Genomic DNA, 19,802 nt, shown 5'->3' with positions numbered 1-19,802 from the left:
CAGAGGGGGGAAACAGGAGGGGGAGAGAGGGAGGACAGAGGGGGGAGACTGGAGGGGGATAGAGGGAGGACAGAGGGGGGAGACAGGAGGGGGATAGAGGGAGGACAGAGGGGGGAGACAGGAGGGGGAGATGGAGGACAGAAGGGGGAGACAGGACAGGGGAGAGGGAGGGGATAGAAGGAGGGGAGAGAGGGGGAGACTGGATACTGATGCTGTTCCCCGTTTTGGAGACAACGAGAGAAAGAGAAAAATGAAGGGAGAGAGAAAGAGAGTGAAAGAGAGAGAAACGGAATGAAGAGAGATAGAAAGATATTCAGAAAGATAGATAGTGAAAAATGTATAGTGAGAAAGATAGTCAGAAAGATAGAAAGTCAGAAAGATATATAGAAAGATAGATAAATAGTCAGAAAATAGTCAGAAAGATAGATAGTGAAAGAGAGCAAATGGCCGAGAGAGATACTTTGCGGTTCTCACGGCAACACAACGACAATACAAACCAAGCGCAAAACGGAAGACAACATCCACTGAGCTCTATTAGCCGTACAAATACATAAACATATTGCTACATGGCTCAGCCCCGCTGCATTCTGCAGGGTGATGTATACTAACTGAGTGTGTCAGAGACAACGAGACATATATACTGTGAAACAGGCCATTGGAGTGTCTTTGATGGCACTTATGATTGAGACAGGGCAATTATAGCATATTATACTGGCATTCCATGATAATGCTTATCAGTTTTATTAATGACAGGAGGAAGAGGGAATGTAGGAATACAAGTGAAGGGGGGAGGTGTGTGTGTGTGTGTACCTGTGACAGGCTGGAGAAGCCCAGGTTGTGACAGCCGTTGCAGGGTGTGAGGGCCTCCCAGAACCCAGCAGGGCCACAGCTCTTCTCCCCCTCCTCTTCCTCCTGGGCCGGGGGAAGTGGGGGAGTAGGCCGCTGCAGAGAGATACAATACACACTGTTCATATAAACACACACTCACCAAACCACACACTGAATCTCACACAAACCTACTCCAGGTCACTACAGAGAAACACAATACAATATTGAAGATGTAAAAAATGTGTCTGATCTGTATGAGGAAGTGACTCCGGATGTAGCACTGGAAGTATTTGGAAAATTATTTATGCCAATTGTTGACAAGCATGCACCTGTTAAGAAACTTTGAGAACTGGGTCGATCAATTGAAAAATGTTATGGTTCAAAGAAATGATGCAAAAGAAGTGGCAAACAAGTCAGGCTGCTAAATTGAGAAATGTTGTGACTAAACTTAACAAAAAGAAGAAGAAAGTATATTACCAAACAAAGATAAATGACATAAAACACAATGGAAAAATACTTTGGAGTACCTTAAATGATATCATGGGCAGAAAACCCAATTCATCTCCATCGTTCACTGAAGTTGATGGGTCCTTTATAACGGTAGCAGTGGAAAAACTCAGAAGTGCAATGACAACAATGAACCATCATATTTTGGTATAAAATATTTAATAATGACAGCGAAGGATTGCTGTTTTGAATTTGGTCAAGTTAGTGTGGGAGAGGTGGAAAAACAATTTTTATCCATCAATAATGATAAGACTCCAGGTATAGACAACCTTGATGTGAAACTATAGAGATTGGTAGCAGACTGCCACCCCTATTTGCTATATCTTTAACCAAAGGCTAAAGTAGTGTGTGTCCACAGGTATGGAAGGAAGCTAAAGTTATTCCATTGCCTAAAAATAGTAAAGCACCCTTTGCTGGCTCTAACAGCCGCCCAATCAGTTTGCTGCCTGTTCTTAGTAAACTGATGGAGGTAATTGTGTTTGACCAAATACAATGCTATTTTTCAGAGAACAAGTTAACTACTGATTTTCAGCATGCATATAGGAAGGGCACTCAACTTGTACTGCACTGACTCAGGTGACTGACGATTGGTTAAAATAAATGGATAATAAGATGATAGTTGGAGTTGTAATGTTAGATTTCAGTGCAGCCTTTGATGTTATTGATCATACATTGTTATTGAAGAAACTCACTTGCTATGGCTTTACATCATCTGCCATCACATGGTTGGAGAGTTATTTATCCAATAGAACCCAGAGAGTGTTCTTCAACAGAAGCTTCTCTAACATCAGATAGGTACAGTGCGGTATCCCTCAGGGCAGTTGCCTTGGGCCGTTACTCTTCTCTATTTTTACAAATGATTTGCCACTGGTCTTACACGAAACTAGAATGACTATGTATGCTGATGATTCCACACTCTACATGTCAGCACTCAAAGCCAGTGAGCTCACTGAAATTCTAAATAAGGAGTTAAAGTCAGTATCAGAATGGGTGATTAATAATAAACTGTTCTTAAATACATCTAAAGCTGAAAGCATTGTATTTGGTTAAAAACATTCTCTTAGACCTAAACCTCAACTGGAGTTGTACAAAAGCGTGTGACCATTGAGAAAGTTGAGGAAGCTTAACTCCTTGGTATAACATTGGATGGTCAATTATCGTGGGCAAGTCATATTGACAAAGTTGTTGTGAAGATGGGGAGGGGTCTGTTCTGCGTTTCTGACACAAAAATAAACTGTACTATTTGTTTAGACTCTGGTCTTGTTCCATCTTGATTTCTGTCCGGAAATATGGTCAAGTGCGGCAAAGAAAGACCTACCAAAGCTGCAGCTGGCTCAAAACAGAGCAGCACGCCTTGCCCTTAACTGCACATACAGAACTAACATCAACCACATGCATGCCAGTCTTCCCTGGTTGAAGGTTGACAAGGGATTAACTGCTTCTCCTAGTTTTAATTAGAAATATTACTGTGACGAAAATTCCAGACTGTCGGCATAATCAAATAACATTCAGCTCAGACACCCATTCACACCCCACAAGACATGCCACCAGGGGTCCCCTGTAGCTCAGTTGGTAGAGCATGGCGCTTGCAACGCCAGGGTTGTGGGTTCGTTTCCCACGGGGGCCAGTATGAAAAATGTATGCACTCACTAACTGTAAGTCGCTCTGGATAAGAGCGTCTGCTAAATGACTAAAATTTCAAAATATCTGCACAGTCCCCAAGTCCAAAACAAATTCACAGCAACGCAGTTTTATACAGAGCCATGATCGCATGGAACTCCCTTCCATCTCCAATTACTCAAACAGCAAAATTACCTTCAAAAAACAACAACTCATGGAACGGCGGGGACAAACACACACACATTATGTTTTTTGTTGTTTTAATTTTATTTTGTTGTATTGTTTGTATATAATTGTATTTAAAATGTGTGTGATTTTCCTTGTCTATCAGTGTATAAGTGTTTTGTTACTTTGTCATGTTTAGTGTTTTTTGTGGACCCCCGGAAGAGTAGCTACTGCTTCTGCAAAAGCTACTGGGGATCCTAATAAACAAATAATACACACACATGCACACTAACATGCACACAATGTACCCTTTTTATAGGGTCTATATTGCCAAGAGGATATATGTTTAGATAGGTTTTGTGAGAGGGGTGTTGTCTCCTGACAACACCAGTGACCCACATGATGCAGGGGGAAAGCCCAAGGTCCCAGTGAGATTGAGAGGCAGAGAGGGAGGGGAAACAGAGAAAGAGCAAGAGAGGGGCAGATGTAGTAGGGAGGAGAGTGAGAGAGAGATTGCTGGATAAAATAAATGGAAGAACCAGAAGGTCACCAATTTTATGAGATTGTGGAAAGACAAAAAAAAAAACGCAATATAGACATACTCTACGAAACACACAACAATCCTCTCTCTCTTACTCTCTCTCACACACACATAAACACACACAGTCTTGTACAGCTAAGCTTGTGGGGACACACAATTCAGTCCTATTCAAAATCCTATTTTCCCTAACCCTTAAACTTAACCCTAAGCCGTACTCTTACCCTTACCCTAACCTTAACCCTAACCCAAAAACCTAACCTAACCTTAACCCTAAACCTAACCCTATCTCCTAACCCTAAAACTAACCTTAGCTCCTAACCCTAACCCTAATTCTAACCCTAAAAGTAATTCTAACCTTAACCCTAAAACCCCTAGAAATAGCATTTGACCTCGTGGGGACTAACAAAATGTCCCCAGTTGGTCACATTTTTGTTCGTTCACTATTCTTGTGGGGACTTCTGGTCCCCACAAGAATAGTTAAACACGTCCACACACACACACACACACACACACACACACACACACACACACACACACACACACACACACACACACACACACACACACACACACACACTCTCTCTCTTCAGGTCTATTAGATGGCCTTAACACTGATACCATTATTATTTTTGCTGTGTCCCAAATTGGACCCTATTCCCTATATACTAGGGCATTACTTTGCCATTTGGACACAGTCTTCAACATGGACACAGGCCTGCCTTGGTCCTTCCAGGTCTGCTCAGTTGAATGATGATACAGTCATTTGGTGGAATAATATTAGCATGTGCTATCTAATGAATATTTATTGTTCTCTGTTAAACGGTAGAGGTGATTTGTCAGAGCTAGGCCCGTTGGAAGCCTGGGGCTAGAGTAGTGGGACTCCCTGACGTTCTCACACTACAGAGTACTACATTTAGTGGGGAAAAGCTGGTTTGTTGTGTGCTACTATTATGGTAGTGTGGTCTTCACTGTGTTGTCGATTGTCAATGGTCATCTTACAATCACACATGACAATCATGGAATTGTCACGGAAGAGACATTAAAGTTGTACACACAACAGAACAGACATGGCTGTCCCTTGCAGTACATAAACGATAGACCACCAATGCCATGTCAGTATAGGTCTAACACATTGACACGTCATTCGTTGATGTGGCATCATTACTAGACAAACATGATGAACACCTATTTGTGACATGGCTGTTGACCTGTTCTATTTAGTAAGTGCTTCGCTACTAGCCAATAAGGCCCTTCCATAGTGTACAGCAGATGTAGCGATGAGGGCAGTGGGCTACACCCATAGACATCCAACTCTATTTCTATGGTTACACCTCAGCTCTGTAACCAGAAAGTTGATGAGTGTGTCATACAGGAGATATGGGAGATGACCATGTTTTCTTCATCAGTCTATCTGAGGAACAGACACTGCATCCCTCTCTGACATTTACAGTGTGTCATGCTAATGGTCAGGCATGCATTCAAAATGAGCACATAGGCCTGTATGTGCGCAGGGGACATATTCACACATCCAGATCCATGAAGAACCATATAAATAAGCATGAGAGACACACATACGGACACTGACCATGAAGACACAAAATCGAATACATATGTAACCCACTCCATTACATGTGCTCTGTGTGTGTGTGTGTGTGTGTGTGTTTGTGTTTGTGTGTGTGTGTTTGTGTGTGTGTGTGTGTGTGTGTTTGTGTGCGCGCCTACATCGTCGCCTCAGTGTGTGACTGATTGAGACGTGTGTGTGCTTCTGTTAAACTAAGGCCAAGGCCTGCCCAGAGGCTGTCGCTCCATCAAGCCACCCACCCACCCACCCACCCACACCACACACACACACACACACACAGCGGCAGTGGTTTGATTCAAACCAGATCAATTCCTGTTAGTGTGCTGCGCCAAACGCCACAGGCATCAATCTCTGTGGAAATGAAAGAAACTCGAAACCTGTTGCCACGACGAAAGTCCTTCTACCCATCAGCTCTCAGGGGTGAAGCTAGGCTGACCAAGGCCTTGTTCTAATACTAAAACATGCACCCTTCCTTCCTACCTTACTGCCTTCCTTCAAGTGAATTCCTACAAAATCACTGATTTGATGTAAAGCAAGGATTCCATTACATAGCTTTCACCAATCCAGTGATGTCAGATCAGTGGTTGCTTCATGGAAGGAAGGAGGACGTTCTACACTGAAAAATATGAACGCAAAATGTAAGGTGTTTGTCCCATTTTTCATGAGCTGAAATAAAAGATCCCAGAAATGTTCCATATGCACAAAAAAAGTATTTCTCTAAAATGTTATGCACAAATTTGTTTACATCCCTGTTAGTGAGCATTTCTCATTTGGCAAGATAATCCATCCACCTGACAGGTGTGGCATATCAAGAAGCTGAATAAACAGCATGATCATTACACAGGTGCACCCTGTGCTGTGGACAATAAAAGGTCCCTCTAAAATGTGCAGTTTTGTCACACAACACAATGCCACAGATGTCTCAACTTTTGAGGGAGCGTGCAATTGGCATGTCCAATGTCCACCAGAGCTGTTGCCAGAGAATGTAATATTAATTTCTCTACCATAAGCCGCCTCCAACGTAATTTTAGTGAATTTGGCAGTAGGTCCAACAGGCCTCACAACCGGAAACCATGTGTAACCACGCCAGCCCAGGACCTCCACATCCGGCTTCTTCACCTGCGGGTTCATCTGAGAGCAGCCACCCGGACAGCTGATGAAACTGTGGGTTTGCATAACCGAAGAAGTTCTGCACAAACAGGGAAGCTCATCTGCGTGCTCGTCGTCCTCACCAGGGTCGTGACCTGAATGCAGTGTGGCGTCGTAAACGACTTCAGTGGGCAAATGCTCGCCTTCGATGGCCACTGGCATGCTGGAGAAGTGTGCTCTTCACGGATGGATCCCGGTTTCAACTGTACCGGGCAACTGTATGGCATTGTGTGGGCGAGCGGTTTGCTGATGTCAACGTTGTGAACAGAGTGCCCCATGGTGCAGTGGGGTTATGGTATGGGCAGGCAAAAGCTACGGACAACAAACAAAATTGCATTTTATCGATGGCAATTTGAATGCACAGAGATACCATGATGAAATCCTGAGGCCCATTGTCGTGCCATTCATCCGTCGACCTTCACCTCAAGTTTCAGCATGATAATGCACAGCCCCATGTCGCAAGGATCTGTATACAATTCCTGGAAGCTGAAAATGTCCCATTTCTTCCATGGCCTGCATTCTCACCAGACATGTCACCCATTGAGCAAGTATGGGATGCTCTGGATCGACGTGTACGACAGCGTGTTCCAATATCCAGCAACTTCGCACAGTCATTGAAGAGGAGTGGGACAACATTCCACAGGCCACAATCAACAGCCTGATCAACTCTATGTGAAGGAGATGTGTCGCGCTGCATGAGGCAAATGGTGGTCACACAAGATACTGACTGGTTTTCTGATCCACGCCCCTAACTTTTTTTAAAGGTATCTGTGACCAATAGATGCAAATCTGTATTCCCAGTCATGTGAAATCCATAGATTAGGCCCTAATTTATTTATTTCAATTGACTAATTTCCTTATAGGAACTGTAACTCAGTAAAATCTTTGAAATTGTTGCATGTTGCGTTTATGTTTTTGTTCAGTATACATTTCTGCCTTACAGCCTGTCTGAGGCTGCCCTCACCTGGTGACTAAATGCTACTACAGCAATGGACCCCAGAGCACTGCAGTAGAACATTGTTTTCCAATCCATTCCTGGGGGACCATGAATAACAATCCAACTGTACGATACCCCAGACCCAAAATTGCAAAAACTTTCCTCACCCTACACATCCCCCTTGATTACCCCTGGTCCCATCCACCCTCCCTGATCCAAAATGGTGCCCACCTTTCTGACGCTGCTCAGGGTGCCATTGCTGCGTCGCTCCTCGTCTGAGAGGTGGCCGCTGCCAAAGCTGTCCATGGAATGTGAATGGGATGAGATGGTCTGGCAGAGCTCCTAAGTAAAGTAGAGTAGAGTAGAGTAGAGTAGAGTAGAGTAGAGTAGAGTAGGGTAGAGTAGGGTAGGGTAGGGTAGGGTAGGGTAGAGTAGAGTAGAGTAGAGTAGAGTAGAGTAGAGTAGAGTAGAGTAGAGTAGAGTAGAGTAGGGTAGAGTAGGGTAGGGTAGAGTAGAGTAGAGTAGGGTAGAGTAAAAGTAAAGTAGGGTAGGGTAGGGTAGAGTAGAGTAGGGTAGAGTAGGGTAGGGTAGGGTAGGGTAGGGTTGGGTAGGGTAGGGTAGGGTAGGGTAGGGTAGGGTAGGGTAGGGTAGGGTAGGGTAGGGTAGAGTAGAGTAGAGTAGAGTAGAGTCGGGTAGAGTAGGGTAAAGTAGAGTAGGGTAGAGTAGGGTAAAGTAGAGTAGGGTAGAGTAGGGTAAAGTAGGGTGGTAATTTATTGACTTGGGGAATTGTTTTATCACCACAAGCATCAGCAATGGAGGCTTTACAAGTAGGCTCTCATTGTAAATAAGAATTTGTTAAATAAAGGTTAAATATTTGTTTTATGATTACAAAGACAAGACAAGGGTCTATAAGATAAAGATTAAGATAATAACATTACAGCACACCTCAAAGGAGTAGTCTCTGTCCCGACACATCTTCATCTCATTCAGCAGCTTGGAGAGCTCCCCTGTCACAGCATCATCTGGGGAGGAGGAGGGGAGATGGGGAGAGAGGGGGAGATGGGGAGAGAGAGGGGAGATGGGGAGAGAGAGGGGACAGGGGAGAGAGTGGGGAGATGGGGAGAGAGAGGAGAGATGGGGAGAGAGTGGGGAGATGGGGAGAGAGTGGGGAGATGGAGAGAGAGAGGGGAGATGGGGAGAGAGAGGGGAGATGGGGAGAGAGGGGGAAGATGGGGAGAGAGGGGAGATGGGGAGAGAGAGGGGAGATGGGGAGAGAGAGGGGACAGGGGAGAGAGTGGGGAGATAGGGAGAGAGAGGGGAGATGGGGAGAGAGTGGGGAGATGGGGAGATGGGGAGAGAGAGGGGAGATGGGGAGAGAGTGGGGAGATGGGGAGAGAGAGGGGAGATGGGGAGAGAGAGGGGACAGGGGAGAGAGCGTGGAGATGGGGAGAGAGAGGGGAGATGGGGAGAGAGTGGGGAAATGGGGAGAGAAGAGATTGTGGATAGTCAAACGAAGGGGACAACAAAAGACAAAAAGGGAAAATATTAAATCTGTTTTCAACAATCCTAGCTAATTGTGACATGTAAGGCTGTGAAAGAATGGAGAGATGAGAAAGCGAGCTGAAGTCAAAAGAGACGGAGAAGCTTCTCTCTCCATCTCTCTTCTTCTCTACCATTCTCTGTGGCCTTCGTGGGTTGTGGTATAATTGGAATTGGATTCTGCTCTCCTTCCCTCTCGGATCAATATCTAGCTTCAGCCACTGTGGCACACCCACACCCACACCCATGCTCACACCCACACCCACACACACCCAAACACACCCACACACACCCAAACACACCTATGCCCACACCCACGCCCACACACACACATCTTGGAGTGACCTGCTCATTGATGGTATTTCCTTCAGTGAAAACAGCTAGAGACAGAGTACTACAGTACATAATGATGATGATGGATCAAACTGGGTTTGTTTCTACTAAACACTAATCTGTTCAGTTGAATGGAGTTCAAATGAACTAAAGAGAGCAGACCTGGCCAAATACATACAGTGGGGAAAAAAAGTATTTAGTCAGCCACCAATTGTGCAAGTTCTCCCACTTAAAAAGATGAGAGAGGCCTGTAATTTTCATCATAGGTACACGTCAACTATGACAGACAAAATGAGAAAAAAAAATCCAGAAAATCACATTGTAGGATTTTTAATGAATCTATATGCAAATTATGGTGGAAAATAAGTATTTGGTCAATAACAAAAGTTTCTCAATACTTTGTTATATACCCTTTGTTGGCAATGACACAGGTCAAATGTTTTCTGTAAGTCTTCACAAGGTTTTCACACACTGTTGCTGGTATTTTGGCCCATTCCTCCATGCAGATCTCCTCTAGAGCAGTGATGTTTTGGGGCTGTCGCTGGGCAACACGGACTTTCAACTCCCTCCAAAGATTTTCTATGGGGTTGAGATCTGGAGACTGGCTGGGCCACTCCAGGACCTTGAAATGCTTCTTACGAAGCCACTCCTTCGTTGCCCGGGCAGTGTGTTTGGGATCATTGTCATGCTGAAAGACCCAGCCACGTTTCATCTTCAATGCCCTTGCTGATGGAAGGAGGTTTTCACTCAAAATCTCACGATACATGGCCCCATTCATTCTTTCCTTTACACGGATCAGTTGTCCTGGTCCCTTTGCAGAAAAACAGCCCCAAAGCATGATGTTTCCACCCCCATGGTTCACAGTAGGTATGGTGTTCTTTGGATGCAACTCAGCATTCTTTGTCCTCCAAACACGACGAGTTGAGTTTTTATCAAAAAGTTATATTTTGTTTCATCTGACCATATGACATTCTCCCAATCCTCTTCTGGATCATCCAAATGCACTCTAGCAAACTTATGGACATGTACTGGCTTAAGCAGGGGGACACGTCTGGCACTGCAGGATTTGAGTCCCTGGCGGCGTAGTGTGTTACTGATGGTAGGCTTTGTTACTTTGGTTCCAGCTCTCTGCAGGTCATTCACTAGGTCCCCCCGTGTGGTTCTGGGATTTTTGCTCACCGTTCTTGTGATCATTTTGACCCAACGGGGTGAGATCTTGCGTGGAGCCCCAGATCGAGGGGAGATTATCAGTGGTCTTGTATGTCTTCCATTTCCTAATAATTGCTCCCACAGTTGATTTCTTCAAACCAACCTGCTTACCTATTGCAGATTCAGTCTTCCCAGCCTGGTGCAGGTCTACAATTTTGTTTCTGGTGTCCTTTGACAGCTCTTTGTTCTTGGCCATAGTGGAGTTTGGAGTGTGACTGTTTGAGGTTGTGGACAGGTGTATTTTATACTGATAACAAGTTCATACAGGTGCCATTAATACAGGTAACGAGTGGAGGACAGAGGAGCCTCTTAAAGAAGAAGTTACAGGTCTGTGAGAGACAGAAATCTTGCTTGTTTGTAGGTGACCAAATACTTATTTTCCACCATAATTTGCAAATAAATTCATTAAAAATCCTACAATGTGAGTTTCGGGATTTTTCTTTCTCAATTTGTCTGTCATAGTTGACGTGTACCTATGATGAAAATTACAGGCCTCTCTCATCTTTTTAAGTGGGAGAACTTGCACAATTGGTGGCTGACTAAATACTTTTTTTCCCCACTGTATGTCAACACCTTAATATGTTCCTTTCTGTGACTGGGGATGTGTGGTGGCGTTCTATTCCAGAAAGTTGTTCCTCCCGTCTGCCCTCGTTCACTGCCCTTCACAGACCTGATAAACCTGGAGAGGTGAAAGCAATATGGCGGAAGCCCGGCAGAGATGGTGCTTTCACCTATCTAGTCATCACAGATCCACAATTGAGAGTGAAGAGGAGGTCAACAATTTGTAAAATGGAACCCAGCCGGGTATCCCCCTTTCCTCCTCCACTCCCACTCTCCCTTCCTCCTTTCTCCACCACTACCCCTCTCCCTCCCTCTCTCCCTCTCTCCTCCTTTCAATTCAATTCAATTCAAGGGGCTTTATTGGCATGGGAAACATAACAGTAATTAACAGTAAAACATTACACAAAAGTTCCAAAAGAATAAAGCCTTTCTCCACCACTCCCTCCCTCCCTCTCTCCCTCCCTCTCCTCTCCTTTCTCCACCACTCCCCCTCTCCTCCTTTCTCCACCACCCCCCCTCTCCCTCCCCCTCTCCTCCTTTCTCCACCACTCCCCCTCTCTCCTCCTTTCTCCACCACCCCCTCTCTCCCTCCCTCTCTCCTCCTTTCTCCACCACTCCCTCTCTCTCCGCCTTTCTCCACCACTCCCCCTCTCTCCTCCTTTCTCCACCACTCCCCCTCTCTCCGCCTTTCTCCACCACTCCCCCTCTCTCCGCCTTTCTCCACCACTCCCCCTCTCTCCTCCTTTCTCCACCACTCCCCCTCTCCATACACTAAAGTGTGCCGAGGTGTTTAAACACGGTGTGTGTTCAGGCGTGAACGAGCTGTGCTGAATGTGTTTTTTCAGCTCCCTCCCTCCCTCCACTAAAGATAATTCAAGGGGAGTGCTGACTGGCGGTGATTGAGAAGAGAGAGAGAGAGAGCAGCGGGAGTTGTAAGAGTGATACCAGTGCACCGCTCCAGCTCAGCCACAAGGGGTAGTGTTGGCTAAGGGAAAACTGCATTGAAGTTGAGTGAGGTAGTACCGGTTCATACCAATAGAGGCACTGCTCCCCATGTTTGAAAATATCAGTCTGATTTTGTGAGTATAGCGTGTGTTTGATAGATATGTGTATAGTGTGTGTGTGTGTGTGCATTAACGTATGTGTGTGTGTGTGTGTGTGTGTGTGTGTGTGTGTGTGTGTGTGAGTGAGTGAGTGAGTGAGTGAGTGAGTGAGTGAGTGAGTGAGTGAGTGAGTGAGTGAGTGAGTGAGTGAGTGAGTGAGTGAGTGAGTGAGTGAGTGTGTGTTCGTATGTGTGTGTGTGTGTGTGCGCGCGCACAAGTTTGTGTGTGTGTGTGTGTACTTACTTTTGTGCCTGAGGGAGGGGGAGGCGGAGGGAGAGGGGATAGAGGTGCAAGGTGTAGGGACGGGACACTGGCGAATAGGTTCCTCCATCAACACACTCTTATTGTCCATCATCTCTTCCATCATATACTCTGGAGAGAAAGAGGAGAGAGAATGGAGAGAGGGGGAGAGAAAAGAGAGGGAGAGCGAGATAATGGAGAGAGGGAGAGAGAGCGAGAGACCGAGAGAGAGACAGAGAGAGAGAAATAGAGAGAGAGAGAGAGACAGAGAGACCGAGAGAGACCGAGAGAGAGACAGAGACAGACAGAGAGCGGTGGTGGTGTGAATGTAGGGTTCAAAAGGTTGCAGACATAGAGCAGGAAACCATTTAATTGTACTGATAATGAACCCCACACAGACACACTCACACACACACAGAAACACACACAAGGCATATGGAATGGGAGTGTGAAGCAGGAGCAAACTATGAGCTCGCTAACACACACACACACACACACACAGATCAGGCTTGTTGAGGTTAGTCACAAGGCAGGAGCCTGGCTGTGTGTTAGAATGAAAGACCCAACTAAGGTCAGAGGTACTGTAACACACAGGGAGTGTGTGTGTGTGTGTGTGTGTGTGTGTGTGTGTGTTTAACTATTCTTGACCAGAAGTCCCCACAAGAATAGTAAACAAACAAAAATCTGACCAACTGGGGACATTTTGTTGGTCCTCACAAGGTCAAATTATTTTTTAGGCTTAAGGTTAGAATTAGTGTTAGGGTTAGAATTACGTTAAGGGTTAGGGTTAGGACCTAGGGTTAGTTTTAGGAAGGGTTAAGGTTAGGATTTTGGGTTAAGGTTAGGGTTAGGGTAAGAGTACGGGTTAGGGTTAGGTTTAGGTGTTAGGGAAAACAGGATTTTGAATGGGACTGAATTTTGTGTCCCCACAAGGTTAGCTGTACAAGACTGTGTGTGTGTGTGTGTGTGTGTGTGTGTGTGTGTGTGTGTGTGTGTTGTGTGTGTGTGTGTGTGTGTAAAAAGGTGTTAGAGATCAAACTTTGACAGCTCTTATCAGGCATAAGATATTCATACATAATTTTTAAATATATGGATTGAATCATTTAATTACATTAACAATGATGACTGAATATTATTGAGTTTAAATGGGTGGGATCAATCGCGAAATGAAATCCCATTTTCTCTCCCTCTGACAGGAAATGGGAGGCAGCTGATCCATTCACTCTCTCCCAGCTGTGTCCTGAATTTGCTCTCTGTCACCATCTCTGCATTTCTCCTCCTCCCTCTTCTTCTCTCCCTCTCCTCCCCCTCTCTCCTCCTCCCCTCCCTCTCTCTTTCTTCCTCTCATCCCCACTCTATCCTTTTCTCTCCCTCTCCTCCCCTTTATCTCCCCCTACCTACCTACCTCTCTTCTCTCCCTCCTCTCTCATTCCTGACCCTGAACTTCCTCATCTCTCTTTTGATTTATAGTTGTCTGCACCTCGCCCACGTCTTTCCCCTCCAGACCTCTCTCTATTTCTCTCTCTCGCCTAAATCATCCTCAACTATGGCCTACTATTTCCTCTCCCTCATCTATCTTTACCGTTTCCTCTCTAAATCATCTATAACTGTGGTCTCTCTCTCTCTCTCTCTCTCTCTCTCTCTAAGGGCTTTATTTGCATGGGAAACATATGTTTACATTGCCAAAGCAAGTGAAATAGATAATGATTCGTCATGAATCTTGTTCTGGAGGAAGCACTGCAGGATGGTCACTAGCTGGCCATAAAGTCATCAAATCAGATGTTAAACCAAACCACACTGCTAACCCTAATGCCTAACCTTAAATTAAGACCAAAAAGCACATTTTTGTTTTCATGAATTTTTCTAATTTTGACTTTGCAGCTGACATCCACATCCACAAACCCAAAACCACTTATTCCTACAGAACATTCCAAAGTCTTTCTAGTGGCTTAGCCATAACTGCAGATAACCATGCCACTCAACTCAATGAGCTAGCCCATGAGCTAATCTCCTACTAACAATTCAGGACTAGTAACAACAGTGTATTGTTCTCTGAGAGCAGAAGACAATGGCAGAAGCATTAGGTTGTGTAAGAGAATGCTCCCCCCTGTGTATAGGAAGAGCAACACAGAGGCCTCACATTGTCCTTGTTCCCTATTGGAAGATAAACTTCCTGGAACGACTTGTATCAATCTGCACACATCCGGACACTACACCGCCTGGCCCTCTAGACAACCACATACACTGTCACGACGAGGGAGAGAGAGTGGTGCGTGTGTGTGTGTGGTACCTTCCATTAGTGCAGTGATTTGCTGGGACTTCTGTGCAGGGTGTTCTCTGAGGATCTCCAGAGCTGTTCTTCCCTGGCAGTCTGTGATGTTGGCGTCAATACCTGCAACAGACAGACAGAAGACAGAAACAATGGGTCAGACAGGCACCCAGCCGACACCACCCCACACTCACACACACTGACATACACACATCTAGCCTCCTGCACACACTCCCTTAACAAGTAAATCTATATACTAATTTTAAAAGGGAAGTGCTGTAAAGTATTGCGTGTATTTCGTTTTGAACAAGATATCCCGTGGATTGCACCATTAATGCCTGAGGAAAGCTCAAGTCAAGGAGGAAAAAGATCCCAAATAGACTCACTTGGCCAATTTTAGAAGGAAACATTCATACTGTATTTCTGTCTGACAGTTTACTGAAAAAGGATGCTAGCTATGTCCATCCTGTATCTCACCCTTCCACACACACACACACACACACACACACACACACACACACAGGTGGATAGAGTAGAGGGTTGGGTGGATGACAGGGGTCAGACAGTAAACCGGTATAGGCCTGTCGCTCTCATCTAAATAAACCCCCCGGACCAAAACAGTATGGCCGCCCGGGGTTCTTCACAGGAAGCGCAACAAGACACCAGAGGAAACAGGATGCAATTGAGGAAAATAAGGGGGGAGAGGAGAGGGAGGTAGGACAAGAGACCACACTCTCTCTCTCTCCATATCATCTACTCTCGCTGTCTCTCTCTTTCCATATAATCTACTGTCTCTCTCTCTCCATATCATCTACTGTATCTCTCTCCATATCATCTACTGTCTCTCTCCATATCATCTACCGTCTCTCTCTCGCTCTCTCTATATAATCTACTGTCTCTCTCTCTCTCTCCATATCATCTACTGTCTCTCTCTCTCTCTCTCTCTCTCTATATATATATATATATATATATATCATCTACTCTCTCTCTCTCTCTCCATGTCATCTACTGTCTCTCTCTCTCCCTCCATATCATCTACTCTCTGCCTCTCACTCTCTCTTTCTATATAATCTACTGTCTCTCTCTCTCTCTCTCTCCATATCAGCTACTGTCTCTCTCTCTCTCTCTCCATATCATCTACTGTTTCTCTCTCTACTCTCCATATCATCTACTGTCTCTCTCTCCATATCATCTACTGTCTCTCTCTCTCTCCATATCATCTACTGTCTCTCTCTCTCTCCATATCATCTACTGTCTCTCTCTCTCTCCATATCATCTATTATCTCTCTCTCTCTCTCTCCATATCATCTACTTTCTCTCTCTCTCCATATCATCTACTATCTCTCTCTCTATATATATTATCTACTGTCTCTCTCTCTCTCTCCATATCATCTACTCTCTCTCTCTCTCTCTCCATATCATCTTCTCTCTCTCTCTCTCTCTCTCTCTCTCTCTCTCTCTCTCTCTCTCTCTCTCTCTCTCTCTCTCTCCATATCATCTACAGACTCTCTCTCTCTCCCTCCATATCATCTACTCTCTGTCTCTCACTCTCTCTTTCCATATTATCTACTGTCTCTCTCTCTCCATATCATCTACTGTCTCTCTCTCTCTCTCCATATCATCTACTTTCTCTCTCTCTCTCTCTCCATATCATCTACTTTCTCTCTCTCTCCATATCATCTACTATCTCTCTCTCTATATATATTATCTACTGTCTCTCTCTCTCTCTCCATATCATCTACTGTCTCTCTCTCTCTCTCTCTCCATATCATCTACTCTCTCTCTCCATATCATCTACTGTCTCTCTCTCTCCATATCATCTACTGTCTCTCTCGCCATATCATCTACTCTCTCTCTCTCTCTCTCTCCATAGCATCTACTGTCTCTCTCTCTCTCCATATAATCTACTCTCTCTCTCTCCATATCACCTACTGTCTCTCTCCATATCATCTACTGTCTCTCTCTCTCCATATCATCAACTGTCTCTCTCTCTCTCCATATCATCTACTGTCTCGCTCTCTCTCCATATCATCTATTATCTCTCTCTATCTCTCTCCATATCACCTACTGTCTCTCTCCATATCATCTACTGTCTCTCTCTCTCTCCATATCATCTACTGTTTTTCTCTCTCTACATATCATCTACTGTCTCTCTCTCTCTCTCTCCATATCATCTACTGTCTCTCTCTCTCTCTCCATATCATCTACTTTCTCTCTCTCTCTCTCCATATCATCTACTTTCTCTCTCTCCATATCATCTACTGTCTCTCTCCATATCTACAGACTCTCTCTCTCTCCCTCCATATCATCTACTATCTGTCTCTCACTCTCTCTTTCCATATTATCTACTGTCTCTCTCTCTCCATATCATCTACTGTCTCTCTCTCTCTCTCTCTCTCCATATCATCTACTTTCTCTCTCTCTCTCTCCATATCATCTACTGTCTCTCTCTCTCCATATCATCTACAGACTCTCTCTCTCCCTCCATATCATCTACTCTCTGTCTCTCACTCTCTCTTTCCACATCATCTACTGTCTCTCTCGCCATATCATCTACTCTCTCTCTCTCCATAGCATCTACTGTCTCTCTCTCTCTCTCTCTCTCTCTCTCCATATAATCTACTCTCTCTCTCCATATTACCTACTGTCTCTCTCTCTCCATATCATCAACTGTCTCTCTCTCTCTCCATATCATCTACTGTCTCTCTCTCTCTCCATATCATCTATTATCTCTCTCTCTCTCTCTCTCTCTCTCTCTCCATATCATCTACTGTCTCTCTCTCGCAATATCATCTACTATCGCTCTCTCTCTATCTCTCCATATCATATGCTGTCTCTCTCTACATATAATCTACTGTCTCTCGCGATACATGGCCCCATCCATCCTCCCCTCAATACGGTGCAGTCGTCCTGTCCCCTTTTCAGAAAAGCATCCCCAAAGAATTATGTTTCCACCTCCATGCTTCACGGTTGGGATGGTGTTCTTGGGGTTGTACTCATCCTTCTTCTTCCTCCAAACACAGCGAGTGGAGTTTAGACCAAAAAGCTCTATTTTTGTCTCATCAGACCACATGACCTTCTCCCATTCCTCCTCTGGATCATCCAGATGGTCATTGGCAAACTTCAGACGGGCCTGGACATGCGCTGGCTTGAGCAGGGGGACCTTGCGTGCGCTGCAGGATTTTAATCCATGACGGCGTAGTGTGTTACTAATGGTTTTCTTTGAGACTGTGGTCCCAGCTCTCTTCAGGTCATTGACCAGGTCCTGCCGTGTAGTTCTGGGCTGATCCCTCACCTTCCTCATGATCATTGATGCCCCACGAGGTGAGATCTTGCATGGAGCCCCAGAACGAGGGTGATTGACCGTCATCTTGAACTTCTTCCATTTTCTAATAATCGCGCCAACAGTTGTTGGCTTCTCACCAAGCTGCTTGCCTATTGTCCTGTAGCCCATCCCAGCCTTGTGCAGGTCTACAATTTTATCCCTGATGTCCTTACACAGCTCTCTGGTCTTGGCCATTGTGGAGAGGTTGGAGTCTGTTTGATTGAGTGTGTGGACAGGTGTCTTTTATACAGGTAACGAGTTCAAAACAGGTGCAGTTAATACAGGTAATGAGTGGAGAACAGGAGGGCTTCTTAAAGAAAAACTAACAGGTCTGTGAGAGCCGGAATTCTTACTGGTTGGTAGATGATCAAATACTTATGTCATGCAATAAAATGCAAATTAATTACTTAAAAATCATACAATGTGATTTTCTGGATTTTTGTTTTAGATTCCGTCTCTCACCGTTGAAGTGTACCTATGTTAAAAAATTACAGACCTCTACATGCTTTGTAAGTAGGAAAACCTGCAAAATCGGCAGTGTATCAAATACTTGTTCTCCCCACTGTATCACATCTACTGTCCTCCTCTCTCTCGCTCTCTCCATGCTGGGAGTGTTTGGTGCATGCTGGGAATTGTTTGAGTGAGTGCTAAGTGCGAGTGTTGTGTAGCGTTAGATATCCTGGGTTTTCTTTCGGTTTTCCTTTTCTTGGTGATATCCTTTTTTCTTCTATGCATGATTAAGGTTATTATTTCTATTTTCTTGTTGTGGTAGAATAAAGTATATTGTTTTTCTTGTCAAAATTATCCTGATTTTGGTGGGGATGGCGGCCCGAATGGGGACGCCGTCCCTCTCACTTCGGCACGGCTTTAGGTGTGTTACTGAAGCTACTGTCACGGTGGAGGAGTTTCTGGTCGCCGTAGGAGAGAAGGTAGGATATGAGAATGTTGCTTATGCGTCACGGATGAATAAAGCGGTGGTGGTATTTCTTAAAGAAGAGCGCCTTGTTGATCGTATGGTTGATCATGGCGTACTTCTTAAATGAATGTTTATTCAAGTTACGCCGCTTTTTTCTCCGTCAACAAGGGTAACGATTTCAAATGTACCGCCGTTTATTCCAAATGAGCTATTGGAGCGCGAGTTATTGCGCTTTGGGAAGTTTGCAAGTTCAATTAAGGTTGTCCCGTTGGGTTGCAAACACCCGGCATTGAAACAGGTTATGTCGTTTCGGCGACAGGTGTTTATGTTTTTGAACTCACCGGAGCAGACTTTGGAGTTATCGTTTAATGTCAAGTATGACAATAGACTGTATATGGCTTATGCTAGTACGGGTAGTCAACTGTGTTTTGAGTGTGGGGATGTTGGTCATAAGCGATATGCTTGCCCGAAAAGGGAGAAGGCAGAGGGAGGGGCGCAGGTGGTCCTCGTAACGCCTGGGCCCACTGATGTAGGGAGAGGTGGGCTGACAGCGGTAGAGCAGCCACAAGCATCTGTTGCTGAGGAACAAGTTGTCCGTGTTGAGGGCACAGAGATGCAACTTGTACCAGAGGGAAATGTTATGCAGCAGAAAAATATTGTTGTAGAAGGTAAGGATGGATCTGAAGAGCCATTTCCTCAGAGTGGTGAGGAGGTGCCCACTATGAGTGATGGGGTACAGGAGGGGGTTCATGTGGAGCTAGGCTCCCAGGCAGTGGAGGAGATGCCCACTACGAGTAATAGGGTACAGGAGGGGGTTCATGTGGAGCTAGGCTCCCAGGTAGTGGAGGAGATGCCCACTACGAGTAATGGGGTTCAGGTGGGGCTAGTCTCCCAGGTAGTGGAGGAGATGCCTGGTACGAGTGATGGGGTGCAAGTGGGGAGTGTTGAAAGGGATGTGGTAGAGGGGAGTCAGTGGTC

The 19,802-nt window shown here is 45.1% G+C and overlaps 1 protein-coding gene across 4 annotated transcripts in view; it reads right to left on the bottom strand.

Moving 5' to 3' along the window:
* The window catches only part of LOC121549486 (ankyrin repeat and sterile alpha motif domain-containing protein 1B-like), a 277,377-nt gene that overhangs the window by 161,186 nt on the left and 96,389 nt on the right, over positions 1 to 19,802 (bottom strand). For all 4 annotated transcript variants that reach the window (XM_045212863.1, XM_045212862.1, XM_045212865.1 and 1 more), the window contains exons 7-11: positions 14,605 to 14,706; positions 12,318 to 12,446; positions 8,275 to 8,351; positions 7,561 to 7,671; positions 811 to 942 (exon numbers count right to left, since the gene is read on the bottom strand). In XM_045212863.1, the coding sequence (XP_045068798.1) occupies positions 811 to 942; positions 7,561 to 7,671; positions 8,275 to 8,351; positions 12,318 to 12,446; positions 14,605 to 14,706 (551 nt within the window). The remainder of the gene's footprint in view (positions 1 to 810; positions 943 to 7,560; positions 7,672 to 8,274; positions 8,352 to 12,317; positions 12,447 to 14,604; positions 14,707 to 19,802) is intronic.

Source organism: Coregonus clupeaformis, unplaced genomic scaffold, assembly GCF_020615455.1.
Source record: "Coregonus clupeaformis isolate EN_2021a unplaced genomic scaffold, ASM2061545v1 scaf0058, whole genome shotgun sequence".
In the NCBI taxonomy this organism is placed as follows: domain Eukaryota; kingdom Metazoa; phylum Chordata; class Actinopteri; order Salmoniformes; family Salmonidae; genus Coregonus; species Coregonus clupeaformis.
This window is presented reverse-complemented; position numbering and strand designations above follow the sequence as displayed.